At 50.5% G+C, this 16,461-nt stretch overlaps 1 protein-coding gene across 3 annotated transcripts in view; it reads right to left on the reverse strand.

Annotated features, from left to right (window-relative positions):
• The window catches only part of RBM19 (RNA binding motif protein 19), a 143,370-nt gene that overhangs the window by 33,360 nt on the left and 93,549 nt on the right, over positions 1 to 16,461 (reverse strand). For all 3 annotated transcript variants that reach the window (XR_014714219.1, XM_084648802.1, XM_084648801.1), the window contains exon 24: positions 1,016 to 1,136. Coding sequence is in view for 2 of the 3 variants with exons in the window: in XM_084648802.1 (XP_084504928.1) it covers positions 1,048 to 1,136 (89 nt within the window). In the remaining variant the exon portion in view is untranslated. The remainder of the gene's footprint in view (positions 1 to 1,015; positions 1,137 to 16,461) is intronic.

The raw sequence follows: 16,461 nt of genomic DNA on the forward strand, positions 1-16,461 counted from the left end.
GAACAGCACAGCTGTCATCCAGCCCCATGGTAGCATCTCCGTGACCTTGAGGTGCCTGGTCCCTACAGATGGAGCGAGGCAACACAAGTCAGCAGTGGTGGCAGGAGAAAGGAGATTGCCAAGCTACCCATTTTGCGGCAACAGCTGCTGGCTGCTCTCTAGACAGGCTCTTTGGCAGCCCATCTGTTTCCTCGAATGGAGCAGGGGCAGGTGAGGAACAATTCGGTATTCTCCAGCTCCACTGCCTTTCCTCTCAAAGCCCCATGAAAGTGTATAAAGCGAGCAGGCTGCTGACTGATTTCACCCCAAAGCCCAAACGTGGCACCAGTACTGGACCCAGTTCTGATCCGCCACCCCAGTATTGTGACAAAAAAACTGGTGAGGGGGTGACAGATTGCACACAGGGACATTGCAAACCGGTTGAGAACTGCTTCCAGCTAATGGAATAACCAGCCTTTGAGGCAGTGCCACCTGGTAAGTGGGAGTTGGGACTGCTAGGGTCTTCTCTGAGCTCTGCAACTGACCTGCGGTGAGACCTCAGTCATGACACTTAATACCTGCTGTGGGACTTAATGTTTCTAAAGTGCTTTGGGAAGTTTGGATGAGAGGGGCTAGATAACCAGGGAAGAGCAGGGGCTGTTTCCACACTGAAAGGAAACCTGCCCTTTGCTTCTGTAAGAGCCGCGACCCGCTGCAGCAAAAAGGCACATGCACCTCACAAAAGACCAGGCAAGCGGTGGGCTGCGACCTCTGAGTCTCTGCTAAGCTGCTTATTTTACGATTACCCTGCCTCCTCCCCTGCCTCCACCCCCATTTGTCTTTTTGGACCAGCTGTTGCATCCAGTCCGACACAAGGACTGTAACTCTGAGGCAGGGTCTGTCTTCTTTGTACAGCACCTAGCGCAATGGGACCCTGATCCTTGACTGGAGCTCCTAGGCGCTACCATAATTGAAACAATAATAAAACAACTGAAAGTTGAGAGGACTTGCCCCCGCCCCTGCATGGAACACATACCCTCAGACACCAAACAGCAGCTGATGAGTCTGCTAGTCGCCCGCATCGTCATCCCTGTCCTCCTCCAGCTGCTCGAGGATTTCGTCCAAAGCCACAGTACGCTGCTTCTTCTTCGGGGAATCTGTGCAGGCCCAGATGGCAGAGGAGCGGGCGGGGTGAGAGAACACAGACAATTAAAAGACATGCATCTGTACCTCACTGCAGCCAGCTTCTGAGGAGCTTTCCCAACCCCTGCCCATGCTGAGCGGTGCACGGGGCTGGCAACAACCGCATTCAAACGCTTCAGAGCCCGGTGCTGTCACAGCTGGGATTAGAAGCCAGGCATTCCTGGCTCCCAGGCCTGAGCTCTGATCACGTCTCTCCACCCCAGACAAGCCGAAAGGGCCTCCTCACCTTTAGAGAAGCAGAAGGCCAAGTGAGCCTGCATCCCGGTATCTGCGCCACAGGGCCTGGGGCAGGTTGTGGGGAGGAAGAGGATGGGCTGTGGAAGCTTCCACAATGCTCTGACTCTTGTGGGCTTGTCTTTGTAACAGTGGGGAGGGCAGGACAGGAGAGGGCTCCTGGGGAGTCTCTCTCCTTCCACTTGCTGTTCTGCAGGATGAGTATGTGTGATGGGGGGGATGGGACGGGATTGCAGATCATCCCCCTTTCTCACCTCTGACCAGGGAGGACACTTGCACCCTATGGGGGGCAGCCAGATGTCACGTGTGTGTGCGGCGCCTATCAGAGGGGCTAATCACAGGAAGCAAAGGGGTGAAGAGCAGGAGAGAGAGGCAGCACACCTGGTCTCAGCGAGATGAGAGCACATGGATGGGGATACTGACTATGAGGTTGGGGGGGGCGGGGGGGGAGGAGAGCAAGGCAACTGGCAGCTTCCCCACCAGGATCATGTCCCCTGGACGGTGTGCACAGGAGGGAAGCTGGCTGCCCCAATCCCCCCTGCAGCAACCCCGGGCTGCATACGCCATCCTCGTTAGCTTCCTCTCCCCCACTCTAGCTCTCCTGAGCAGCTCGTCTTTAAAGCCCTCAACTATCATTTGCTTCTTCGTAATAATCAGGCTCTGGCAGTGCACAATGGCCTCTGGAAATTGAATTTGCAGGGAGGTAATGGGAGCTGTGGCAGCGGCGGCAGCCGAAAACAGAAGGGCAGGTGCGGCAAAGCATGAACTAAATGCCTGTCACTCTCTTGGCTGATGTTAACAATGCTGGGGCTGTGCCATGCAGACTCAGCCTGATGTAGACCCGCTCCCCAATAAGGGGCACTCCCTGGGGCCGGGTGTTCCGGGGGGTGGCGAGCGACAGCTACGACTCACTGCCTCCAAAGCTGGCGGGAGATTTAACCCCTCTCCTGCTGCAGCTCCTGCGGTGACAGGGCTTTGTTTGGAGGCAAACCCGCACATTGCTTTAAAGAAATATGCAGTGGGATTCCTTGCAGTGCCCACTCCTTTGATGTACCCTGATCTATTGAATCCATTTATACAGGAGCACATCTCATGGTCATCTAAGCCCCCGTGAGGCATTCAAGTCAGGACTGAAGGTCCCACTGCTATTTGTCAGGGAGGAGGTGGATGATCCACCCAGGACAGGGCTACATGCTACATCTGGGGTACGATCCCGCGTCTCCATGGGCCAGTAATGTCCACTCTGGATTGATTGATAGGGGTTATAGTGGACGAGAAGTGGATATGAGTCAACAGTGTGCTCTTGTAGCCAAGAAGGCCAATGGCATTTTGGGATGTATAAGTAGGGGCATTGCCAGCAGATCGAGGGACGTGATCTTCCCCTCTATTCGACATTGGTGAGGCTTCATCTGGAGTACTGTGTCCAGTTTTGGGCCCCACACTACAAGAAGGATGTGGAAAAATTGGAGAGAGTCCAGCGGAGGGCAACAAAAATGATTAGGGGACTGGAACACATGACTTTCGAGGAGAGGCTGAGGGAAGTGGGATTGTTTAGTCTGCAGAAGAGAAGAATGAGGGGGGATTTGATAGCTGCTTTCAACTACCTGAAAGGTGGTTCCAAAGAGGATGGATCTAGACTATTCTCAGTGGTAGCGGATGACAGGACAAGGAGTAATGGTCTCAAGTTGCAGTGGGGGAGATTTAGGTTGGATATTAGGAAGAACTTTTTCACTAGGAGGGTGGTGAAACACTGGAATGCGTTACCTAGGGAAGTGGTGGAATCTCCTTCCTTAGAAGTTTTTAAGGTCAGGCTTGACAAAGCCCTGGCTGGGATGATTTAGTTGGGGATTGGTCCTGCTTTGAGCAGTGGGTTGGACTAGATGACCTCCTGAGGTCCCTTCCAACCCTGATAGTCTATGATTCTATGATCACGAACATTACACGTGGTTCAAGCTGTACTGGTTAGAAGCGATTTGACATGTAAATCACATGGGGCCTTTCTGTCCCCATGTTGGATTACAGCACCAGCACGTGATGTGAGCCCTCATGTACACCTTTGACGGTGGCTTTCTGAGAAGGTGCGACATTAGGGATAACCTGCCTGGGTGAACACTTGCCAAGAGTGAACCCAGAGGAGAGCAAGCGTGGCCAGAGTGAATTCATTTCAAGCTCCAGGCGAGCATCCATGGAAAAATTATCACCCAGCTTAGCGACACCAGTCAAGGGAGACCTTTAGCTCTGCTTGCTGAGGATGGCGTCTCTAGGAAAGACAGACAAGCTACCCCCACATTCTCCTCCCATGAGGAAGCACACCTCCACATGGAGAACAGCTGTTTAAATCCTGCTCTCAGACATCAAAAGCCTCACTGGGTTTCTCAAACAAACAAACATACCGTAGGACTGAAGAAAGGTGTAAAATAAATAAATGGAACAAGCTGTGCATTTTCTTTTAGTATTACAGCTGCTGCCGAAGATAAACAACAAGGAAATGTCACAAAGCATCAATACAGAAGAAATTAACCTGACAAAAGCGCACACCCCCTCTTTCCCCCTTAAACAATTTTGCATTTCTGGAGTTCCCATCTAATGATTTTATTTTTCAATTAATTCCTTGACAGAATGCCAGAATTGGTCTCCCTTGACTTCTAGACTTTAGGAATGCTGTGGGAGACAGGCGAGGGGCAAGGGAGATTGGGGGGGTGGGGGGGAGAGAATATTGTCCTGCCATGGCTTCCGCTCAGTGTCAGACCCCCAGAGACAGGAGGAAGGCTAGAATGATCTATTCAGAGAGCAACCCTCCCATTGTTAAAGTGAGACATAAGGCTGCAGGTGTCTCTTGCTTAAACATGACAAGGAAAATTGGGACAAACTGAAACAGTTGAAAGTCTGGAACCTCACAGCCACCAGTAACCTTAACTCTGCCCTAGGATCCTTACCCGATCGCCATCTACAGCCCCTGTAATGTTACCCAATACCCCAGTCATCTTTGACTCAACCCAGATCACCTTTCTCCTAACTTTCAGGGACGTCAGAATTAGCCCAGCCTCCTTCCTGGATGTTTCCCCAATCTCCCTCCCCTGCACACACAAAACCCTCTCACTCAAGTGTGGTGGTGGTTTCAACCTAGGCTAGCTGGGGCAGCAGGGCTTTCACTGGGGCTGTAACCCACCTGTTTTTCAATGAGGACACAGGCTAAGCCACTCAAGTGCTGAAAGTCCTCTAATGCCTTCCCTCAATTCACCCTGCTCAGAAGGACAGACAAGTTCTCTTACAATTCACTGGGGGGAAAAAGCCATACAGCGGCTCAGCTCACTGAAGTGCGAAGCACCCTGGGATGTGCCCCCAGAAGTCCTAGTGACACACATGCAGCACCAGTGAGGACACTAACTCGACGTCACACTTCACTCTGTTATTGAGAAACAGGGATAACATACTCCCCATATACGTGCACCAAGTCCAAGTGGTACTTTGCGCTACACACTGCACGAAGTGGGAACAGGTACGGTTACTGTCCGACCATAATCATCAACGTTAACTCACATGTGATAGTGTGCACACAGGGCTGGGTTCAGATTTCAGGGGTGACTCAGGAGTAGCTTTGCTGATGGCAGTGGAGTTATACCAGTGTAAAGGAGATCAGAAGCAAGTGGCATCTGTCTAGGGGAACCAAGAACTGGAGACAGACGCCATCAATCAGAAGGCTGCTGATGGAACCTTAACTATAAACATTAACTCCAAATTTTCAAAATTTAGAGAAGCCCTAATCATCCTTGTGTTGCTTTTTGGTGTCTAAATGGGTTATACCTTATATGACGGTTACATTCATAGCTGTAAAGGGTTAGCAATTGATAGGCAGCTGTTTTAATAAACAGTAAATTGTCAAAAATTAAACATGTCATTAGGTTGCTTATAACCACGGCTCGTCAATTACACCTTCCACCGATACACTTATCTAATACTTACCAGCCTTATCTGCATATCACTATCACTTATTAACCCTTTATAAGCTACTTATTACAGACAAAAAATGTGTTCAAAGAACATTGCAAAGTCAAACGCTCAAAAAATAGGAGCTGTCGGAATTAAGGTTCCACGGGTCAACCCTAATGTGGCCTTGGGCATGTTATAATAGCATAGGGAGCCTGAGGGTCTCATCTTGCTCTCCCTCAAAAGATCAATATCAACGCGTACCCCTCAAAAACGACAGCCCAGATTGGGGGTTATTGCTTAGCTTGAATAGTTCCGCAGGAGCACAGGATGTTGACAGAGGGCACCGCATCAGGCAGCGTTCAAGTATTTGCCTAGGCACTTCACAGTCACCCCGGGTCACTCCTCAGCTTCCAATGCTCTGCAGTGTGCCTGTACGCTCACCAAACCTGGGACCTGACGCCCCACGCGGGAGAAGGTAGTTCCACCACTTCATGGTAATACCACGCCAGTTGCTTGCCTACCTAGGCTTGTGCGAGAGGTGCGTACTTCTCACTGTAATGGTGGCGGTATAAAAGAGGGAGACAGGCAGTCCTCAGCCTTCCATTTGTCTGAGGAATTTACATGACCTTCAGCCCTATGGCATCTGAGCACCTCACAGTCTTTACACACACCCCTGTGCGGTAGGGCAGGGCTAATGTCCCCATTGTACAGAGGGGAAACTGAGGTACAGACACACTATAACCTGCTCAAGGTTACACAAGAAGTGTGTGGGGGAGCAAGGAATTGAATCTGGGTCTCCCAAGTCCCACTGGACCTTCCACCCTTCTGCACTGTCATCCTAACCTGCTAAGGTGCCTATAAACAGCGGCTGAAACACCCCGGGTCTCAGTGGCAAGCCTGTGGGCTTTGTAAAATCTGTCCTTCAAAATCCAAAGTTACTGCCAATGCTTTGCATCCTTTCTGCTGCCTAGACTTGCATGGCTTCTGACAGTTTGAATTTTAATTCTGAATAATTAAAATCACAGCTGAAAGCAGAAACTCACTGAAACGCCACTCTGCACGAACGCCCAGCATAGAAACTGTCCGATCCTTTGCTGTTTTGCAGACAGAACTGGGATTTGGCCAACATCACATGGGAAGCTGGTGGCAGAGTCAGGAATAGAACCCAAGAGTCCTGACTCCCCTGTGGTAGAGACTGCTGCTATGGCTCCCCAGAAACGAGTACGTCCCAAGATGCACATAGCTGTAGCAGGGAGATTTCAGCAGCTGGGCATAGTCAGCTGAAGGGTCTTGAGAGGGGCGGCACAGAGCACTGTGAATGGGACCCTATCTGGGAGAAAGCTTCTCCACCTCCTGGCAGGGGGACTGGCCAGCTAAGGGGATGAGGGATGGAAATGCAGAGCCTTCCACCTCTAGGTCGTCAGCTGCAATCTAGCTCAGATCACTGTGAATGAGCATTACCATTGCCCGACGGCGATGTGGTGGCCTCTGACAAATCAGTTGCCACAGCCCATGCCCTAGTAGGCGAGTGTGTATGTCATCATGTCCCCTGCAACTGGTCACAGCAGGCGACGTCTGGAGACATGACCAGGAACAAAAGGGCCACAGGGAGTCAGCGGCCGTCAAACCATCGGCAAGCTCTACTGTACTGTGCAGGGTGGAGACATCACACCTTGATGGGGCTGCAGGTGGGGAGGTGGGTGTGGGAAGCTTTCTTTCCCAGGCCATACTGCTCTGGGGGTGGAGGAGTTCAATCTGCAGCGCTGCCAAGACAGCACCTTGGATCAGCATCAAATGAAAATAACAATATAAAATACAAGCTGCCAGTGAGGATATGCCTCCCCCTCCCCGCCACTTGCCAATGCAGAAGAGATCTGGGTTCGAGGCCTGGCTCTGCCACAGACTTCCTGAGTGACTGTGGGCGAGTGTCAACCTGTCAGTGCCCAGAATTGTCAGGCTTGCCTATTTAGAATGTAAGCTCTACAGGGCAGGGACTGCTTCTTCCTCTGTGTTTGTACAGCACCAAGCACAATGGGGCTCTGATCTCAGTGCGGTTGCATACATTAGAGGTGGGCGCTCACTCTCCACATAAGCAGGCCCTTGCTCTCCAGACTAGGAACTCCCAGAGACGACACAGGCAGGCAGCTGCTGGGAATGCACATAACCGTTTGCGCACCTTCTAAAAAAGGGAAGCAAATTGGTTTGACTTTGGTGCATGCATTGTGGTTCTGCTGCTCCAAGCTGGTTAAGGTTTGCCTGCTAACTATGCTATTTGCTTTCTTTAGACAATAGCAAAAGCCAATGAGGGCGGGGGCTAACGGGGAATTACCATGGGATTATCACATGGCAGGGTTGTGGCTGTCACACTAATCCGGCAGGGTTTTACTCTCTGGCTACGGCATGTGTTTGCATTAGTTACAGATGCTCTGAAAAACAAAACAAAAACAGAGGCACAAAGCAGAGGGGAAGGGAGATACATACTGGTGAAAGGAGCGCGTCTCAAATGAAAACAAACACGGGCTCTGAGGAGCTCTTCAAACACGATTACAGGTGGGGTCTCTACAATGCACCTAGCAAAAGTGGCCACCAAAAAGCCTCTAAAAAACTTTCCAAAGGACTCAAGGATAGCAACACTGGGTTTGATAGTGATAGGAAGTATTACTGGGCCAGATCCTTAGCTGGTGTAAATTGGTGCAGCTCCATCAATGCAGACTGTAAATAGTGGGCCAGATCCTCAGCATCAGTGGAGCTACACTGATTTACACCATCTCAGAATCTGACCCATTATTTACAAACGCAGTGCATGCACCAAAGTCAAACCAATTTGCTTCCCACAGCCTTCTGCAGAGCATCTGGCTGGTCATGTCTGTTCACCACACAGCCTCCTGGAGAACGAGAGGAACTGGTTATAAAATGTTGCTGCCTTGTTTTTTCTGTGCCTCTTTAGCACTGAAACATGAAACAAGTCCCTTGTCATGCCACCCCCCTGCCCCACATGCTTTCCATTTGGAAGCACCCCTATGCACACCCACACTTGCCGCCCCCATCTTGCCCATGAAAAGTCACTTTCCCCCTCCTAAGCCTAGTGCGAAATTCCCCCTCTGTCAGTTTAATTCTTTGATCGATGGGGAAGAGAAGGAAAAACGGCCCTGCTCAGCTGGCCTCCCAAGTTACCCCTGGCAGGAGATCGCCGGCCCCGCTGGTGACGGCTGAGTGAAATGTTTGCGGAGCACAGAGAACACAAGTCAATAGTAATTTAACTGGATTGGGAGCAAGTACCTTCCCTGCACGGATTGCAGCTCCCGGGAGAGAGGGAGTGTGTGCAGGATATTACTGGCTCGCTCGGAAATAGTTCCAAAACACCACTTGCCAGAGTGAGGGAGGCAGAGGGAGGCTTGCAGGCTGACACTGCTGTCTGGAATTGCAAGGGCTAGAGAAAGCAAGAGGGGGTTGTGTCTGTTCATAGAGGTGTGCCCCTCTCTGAGGCATCACCTCCCCTGGGAACTGACTGGACAGACCAGACTCCAGGTTGGAAAGCATCCACAACCTCCATTTTCCAAAGGCCACAGGAGGATTGGAGTGGTGACAGCGGGGTGCATCCCAAAACGAGCAGGGCTCAGCCCCCAGTTTAATCGTGCACTGGTTTGTGTGCAAAGCAGCCTCAATTGTAAAAGTAACTCCCCCACACTGGAAAAGTATTCTAGGAAAATTCTTCCCATCACCCAACTCCTTCCCTGCAGGAATCCAGAGCCCTACGTAAGTTCTCGGAGCAGGGTCCGATGGAGCCTCGAGTGGCTGAATGCAGATCAGCTGCCATACAGGCTCATAGGAAAGGCCATAAGAGAGAACCCCAGTGGGCCGCCCAGCCCAGAATGTGTCTGACAGTGGACAGCACGAGATGCCTTAGAGGAAAATGGAAGGAACCCCATTAATAACCTACCTACAGGGGAAAGCTTCTTCCCGACACCCCCCCAGTTAGGGCTTGTCTATACAGTGACACTCAGGAGAGCTAATCCAAATGAATTTTTCAAGGGGATTAATTAAGCCACATTAAATCCCTGTGTGGATGCACTTAGTCAGAATTAAAGTGGCCTTAATTCAGTCTAGTTTAATTCACTTCAGAAATGAATTAAGTGTTCACGCAGGGGTTTAATGTGGTTTAACTAATCCACTTTACATACATCTTTAGAACATTCGAATTAACTCTCCTATCTCTCCGTAGATAAGCCCTTAGTGTTTGCTTTATAGCCCTGCAATCTAACCCAAACCCAATGGGGACTCAAGTACAAGTTCCTGGGTGGGATAGCTCAGTGGTTTCAGCATTGGCCTGTTAAACCCAGGGTTGTGAGTTCAATCCTTGAGGGGGCCATTTAGGGATCTGGGGCAAAAATTGGGGATTGGTCCTGGTTTGAGCAGGGGGTTGGACTAGATGACCTCCTGAGGTTCCTTCCAACCCGGATAGTCTATGATTCCTCTTGGGCCGTGGCTGGGTCAGCTCAACTCCTGCCCTGTGATCAGGCCGGTGGCAGCTGCGTGTCCCACTCCTGCAAGCTGACACCTCCCTGCACCGTGCGCTCTGTGGAGCGAACGTGCTGAGGAATTGCAGCATCTCTCACTGCATGGTGCACACAGCGCAGCAGGGGGCGGTGGACAGCAGGAGCAGGGCACGCAGCTGCCGGCGCCAGCTCCATGGGTAGGAGGCATCAGTGTCACTGAATCGGGTTCCGGGGGAAGGGTTGGGAAAGGTGAGCTTGGGTTTGGTTCCAGCTTAAAAATCAGACCTGAGCAGAGCTCTAGCTCGTTTTATGTCCTTAAGCAGAAGAGTTTCTATCCGTTACATTTGTTTTTTCTTCCCAATGTTACAGTGGATGTTCTCTTTGAACATAAAAGCATCTAATATTTTCTGGAATTCTGCTAAGCTCCTGCCTCAATATCATCTCATAGCACTGAGTTCCACGGACTAACGGTGTGGTGTATAAAAAAAGTATTTAAAATCTTGGGTTGTGTAATGCATAATGTATACAAACCGAGAGCACTAAAAAGAGGCTATACTAATATATGATAAGAGGGCAAACAAACTCCTTGGATGCATATGCAGGGGAATATCAGTTAGGAGTAGGGAGGTGTTACTGCCACTCTAGAATGCCGTAGGGAGACCATTCTGGAATACTGCGTCCAGTTCTGGTACCCACATTTCAAAAAGGAAGTTGGAAAAAACATGGAAAGGTTTCAAAAGAAGCTACAAGATGATCCGAGGTCTGAAAAACAAGCGAGAGTCTGAAGACACTATCTATTTAGTTTGCTGAAGAGAAGGCTAAGGGGTGACTTGATGACAATTGCAAAAACCTACATGGGGAAGAGATTTCTGACAGCTGATGGCTCTTTAGTCGAGCAAAAAACAAAAACCAAGATCCAATGATTGGAAGATGAACCTAGACGAATGCAGATTAGAAATAAGTTGCATACTTTTAACAGTGAGAGAAATTAATTCTCTAGCTGGGCCAAATTCTCTAGCAATGGTGGATCCTCCATCACTTGCAGTCTAGAAGTCAAAACTGTATATCTTTCTAAAAGGTACCTACAGAAGTCATAGGCTAGATGCAGGAATCAGTTGGTGAGATTCTCTGGCCTGTGCTATTTGGTAGGTCAGACTAGATGAGGATTATGATCCCTTCTTTCCTTAAAATCTATTACTCTATACTTTGATGTATAGAAATGCTAAAAAGGGCACCCATCCATATGGTCTAAGACAGTAGTTCTCAACCTTTTTGATACCAGAGACCGGCTTGCTGCGTCCTAAACTGTGTCAGGGAGATCACAGGTCTAGAGACTGCTCGTGGAGAACCACTGTCTAAGAGAATCACTATGAAGAGGATGGAGTTTATTGTTGGTGCAAGTCAAACATTTAGTGAAAGTGTGGCCGCAGTAGTCTTGGAGCGTGCACCGTGTCATCCAATGTTAAAAAAAAATGGATAAGTTGTTACAAACCCATCTCCCTCCTTGTTGGCACTGTGAAGCCTGTCCTACACGTGGACACATGAGGCCACATAATGTTGGCAACACCTGTACAACCCTGTTGCGGCCACAAAGAAGAAGAAACTGAAAAAGGGCTTTTTTAATAACAACCCCCCTCCCCCAAGTGTTTCAAAATACTTTTTAAGTTTTACTATCAATTAGCATGAAACATGGAATGACACGACTACAAAAGGGGTACATTCTGAAACCTACGAGGGATATGGAATATTCATCACATTTGTCCTGCCCAGACATTTGCCTTATTCTAGTATGTGCAGAAACTTCCATGACACTTTAATTGTTTGCTCACATTTCTGTGCAAGTTTTACTAATAACTAGGAAGAGAGCCAGGTGTACTGTAGTCCAGGCTTATGTTCTGCAGCTCTGCCAGCATAACACCACCAGTGCAGCGTGATATAAACGGGCACCACCTCATTATACAAGTCCTGAGCCTGACGTGACCAGAGTCTACAGATTTATTCAGTGAATACAAATCACTTGCATTTCTGGGGCACTTTTGATTCTAAAGGACCCCAAAGCGCTTTGTAAACTATACAGGCATCACTTCACTGCCCACAGAACAGCAGCCCCTCTGGTGTGGCAGGACGCAGCTGTTGAACAATGCACAGTAACACCGCACAGTTTAGGGCAGGAAGCAAAGAATGCTCCATCAGCCCAAGGAAGGGACTGCTGTGCCGTCAGTACGCTGAGGACACCGAGCTCCGATTGTCCTTCTCAGCTGGGATAGTAGAGCAGAAGTGGGGACCGGCATGAAAAGTCGTTCACTCCTGGCAATACAGAAGTGGGAGCTTTTTGGTGGAAGGGAGCACTTGGAAGAACTGGTAACAATAGTGACCTCACCCTTAATGTAGGATGTCTGCTCTCCATGTCTCAGGGTCCTGCTGGGCTCATCTCTGCTCCTGGGCACTCAGAGCCTGGGTGGGCAGAAATGCCTTTTCCTCCTCCTCCTCCCTTTCCTCTTGGATGCTGCCCTGGTCATGGTACATGCCTTGGTGCCCTCAAGGCTAGGTTACTGCCACAGGAGGACTCTGAAAGCCACCTGGAAACCACAGCCAGTTAGGCAGATAGCAGCCCTCCTCATAAGCAGTGCTCATGTTGGTCCACCCAGGGCTGCACGTGCTAGACGAGTAGTTTTCAAACTGTGGGTCGTGACCCAGAACTGGGTTGCGGAATGTCAGGCACTGGGTGGCGGCGGCTCCGATCAGCACTGCTGACCAGGCTGTTAAAAGTCCTGTCGGCGGTGCTGCCCAGCTAAGGCAGGCTAGTTCCTACCTGTTCTGACACTGCGCTGCGCCCCGGAAGTGACCAGCAGCAGGTTCAGCTCCTAGGCAGGGGGGCCACAGGGCTCCACACGCTGTTTCTGCCCTGAGCACCGGCTCCACACACCCATTGGCTGGGAACCAGCCAATGGGAGCTGGAGGGGTGGTGCCTTTGGGTGAGAGCCGCGTGGAGACGCTTGCGCACCTCCACCTAGGAGCTGGACCTGCTGCTGGCTGCTTCCGGGGCGCAACGTGGTCTGCAGTGTCAGGACAGGCAGGAAGCCTGCCTTAGCACCCGCGCTGCAACGCTGTCCGGGAGCCGCCCGAGGTAAGCTCGCACCCCAATCCCCTGCCCCAGCCTTGAGAGCCCCCAAACCCGGAGCCCCTTCCTGCATCCCATACCCCTCATCCCCAGCTCCACCCCAGAGCCTGCACCCTCAGCCCAGAACCCTGACTCCCTCCTGCACCCCCAACCCCCTCCCACACCCTGAACGCCTCATTCCCGGCCCCACCCCACAGCCCTCACCCTGCACCCCAACCCTGAGACCCTCCCACACACCAAACCCCTCATCCCCAGCTCCGTTGGGTCATGGGCATCAACAATTTTCTTCAACTGGGTCGCCAGAAAATAAGTTTGAAAACCACTGTGCTAGACTGTCTGCCAGTCTAACTCTGGGTCCGTTTCAAGAACACAGCCTCCATTCTTTAAATCCCCAAACTTGGATTTGAATCTGGCTCTCCTTAAGATCATCTCTCACCTGCACCCTGCCCATGCCTACCCTATACCTCTGAGGCTGGCAGAGCCCGCTTTCAAACTAAGAGCCAGGAAGCAGAATGCTACCTGGGAGAAGGCACCAGGTAAGATCTCTCCTGCTGGATTTCCCCTACCAGGTAAATGAGGCGCAATCATGGCTGTGCACATTGGATACCACACCCGGATTCCTTCTGGTCAGTGAGCAGCTTTGTTACAGGGACATGTAATCTGCTGAGGGATGTAATCAGTTCAGGTCCTGTTGCCTAGGTACTACGGGGAAGGGACCTTAGAAATCCATGCAGTGGAATAACATTGGGAAGACCGAATGACTGCTACTGGAGACTGGCCAGGGTAACACAGCTGTCACCCCTCTTCTTGTGCCGTGGGATCTCCAGTGACCACACATGGTCAGGACCTTACTTGGACGTGAAACCACCAGTACAGCACCCCCAGTACATTAGGCGTTATGTCAGTGTCTACTCAAAGCACCAATTACTGTCTCACCAGCACCACGTCCTGCAGCAACTTTGAATCTTTGGCGGGGTCTCTCAATCCAAGCAACCACCAGCTCTGACCCTATTTTGCTTAAGACTGGACAAGCTCACAGCCCGAGTGAGCCTGGGGAGAAGTGGTGGTGGGGTGCTGGCATGGCTACTGGCTGCTAGTGATGCAAGTCGTATTTGAACCCAGTTCTCCAGGCAAGAGCATTAACCCACAGCACTGCCCTACCTGCTATTAACAAAAGAACAGGAAGGGGGGCATTTTTAAAAAAAAAACAACAACCTGAGAGTGTAGCCAAACAAAGCCATTTCCCTTCTGCCTGAGAGGCCAGCAAACAAAGACTTCTGCATCAGATTCTTTTGGCACTATTATATGCGCTCTGCTGAATTCACAGGCACTGCGGCCTGCAAAAGGACTGAAAGCTTCTCTCAGCCACGAGCCTGCTGTTTGAACCGCACTCTGGATGAATGAGACACAGCCGGCAGCTTACTTACTTTCCTCTGCTGTGTTCACTTCTCTTCCTCTCCCGAGCTCCCTCCCACGCACATGTCTGCCAGAGCATCCCCCTCTTTGCTTGCTATGTGGGTTCGCTTTCAAAATCCAATTCAGGGGAGGGGGAGGGACAGAAGATGCTGTACCCAGACAAGCAGAGCTTTCCGCCTTCCCTGCTGACGCTTTCTGCCCTCTAAGGCTGCTGATCTTTTGAGCGACTTATGCTCCTCTTTGAAACGTCTACTGCATTGTAAGACGCCATGTTCTCTGTCTCTTGGGAGACACAGGAGAAAGAAAACAAGGCTGTGTCCTACATGGCCAAGGGCCCAACCCCCGTGGCTAAAAGCACGATATAAGCTACCCTCAAATTCAAGGTAAAGCGTACACACTGGGTTGCACATAAAAAACCTGGCTGTCCCATGCATGATCTGGAAGAACCCGAGGTGCACTAAATGCAGGGGAAACCATGTGCTTCAATGGAAATGGCTTGCTGGGAAGCAGAAAGAAGAGAGAAAAATGGAGCGTGCTCTCCGCAAAGGAGGCAGCGCGGGGCCTCAGCAGAGCGGAGCGGGTTCAGGTGGTGTTTGTATGTTCACAGTACGTGTGCCCCCAGCAGGAATGCTCATGGCTGGCAACAAATGAAGAACGTTCTGCTCCATGACTCACTCTCACTCTGCTAATCTAAACTGCGGCATTGCTCGATGGGTGCTTGTGGTCTGAACAGCTCCCTTATCAGCCGGCGCGGAGCAGGAAGCACGGCTGGAGAGACGAGCACATGGGTGGTTATAACAATCTGTGCCATAGTAACAACTAGCTGCGTGGCAAGATGGGATGGAGGAGGTCAGGGGAGTAAATGGTGAAGCAGCTTTTGATTACAATCACCAATGACAAGAGTTTGGGGCTCTCAGACCCAGACATGTAGACTTTTTATTCCAACAATCACTCAGAGGACAGTATTAGAGAGTCCCAGTACTGGGCTAGACGGGAAGGGTCAAAGAGGTTTCAGAGCAGAACCGCAGTGCATTGGCACAAAGCTGGGTATTGCACAGCGCATTGGCACAAAACTGGGTATTGTACAGCGTAGACCCACAATATGCCTGGCTCCACCAACGGAAAAAATCAGCCTCTCCCCACCCCCAGCTAAGGTGCTATACTGACCAAAACAATGGTGAAGGTGTATCAGAGAGGCTGCTGATGGAAGGGAGAGATGCAGCTGCAGTTTACCTATGCTTATTTCTAGCCCTTCCATTTTCTGCAATATTACAGCAATGGTATGTGTCTCCCACACGTTCCAACATGGCAAACCGAAGCCACACAGAGCCTGGTGGAACACATTTCCCGTTCAGCTCCCTGTAACGCTGTCAGGTTCCTTTTGGGGGTGGCTTTGAAGGACCATATGCTGGAATAGAACGCTCCAGGCAACTAGGAGATGAGCTAAGTCCTAGATATAGTCACACTGGGCTCTCAGGCAACCACTGAACCCAGGGTCCAGAAGGGGCATTGCTATTAAATACGTATATTTCAGAAGCGCCTCTAGGGCTGAATTTGGATCAGGGCATTGTACAAACGCAAGAGGCTTACAATCCAAGTAAAGAAACAAAATCAGCATCACTGGAGGGACTGAATCCACCAACCTTTCAGTTAACAGCTGCATGCACTTGCTCACTGTCCCACAGAGATGTTTGGTCAAGAACATTCCTTTTAAGTAGATGCCCTCACAGTGGACTCCAGGTTCAAGCCCTGAGTCCAGTCCATTAGGTCTGGCCTCTTATGTATTTCCCTGAAAACAGGGCTAAGCACAAAGTAACTGAATGCCAACTAGAAGTAACAATTAGTGAGGGGCAGTTGCCAGTGCGCATGTAGGGAGGGCAGGGGTTGAAGTCCAATCGGTCTGTTTCCCTATCTCCCAGCACTCTCAAACCAAGAACAATTCAAAGCGAGAGACTGCTCTTATTTTCAGTTCCAAACAGATGTGGCTTACTGAACTGTCTCTTGGTCCACAGCTAAGATCCTGGGGACATGGTGCCAGTTTGGCTTCCAACTTCTATCCAGAGCAGATAATACAAATGCTAG

Source organism: Lepidochelys olivacea (assembly GCF_965140295.1).
Source record: "Lepidochelys olivacea isolate rLepOli2 genome assembly, chromosome: 15".
NCBI lineage: Eukaryota > Metazoa > Chordata > Testudines > Cheloniidae > Lepidochelys > Lepidochelys olivacea.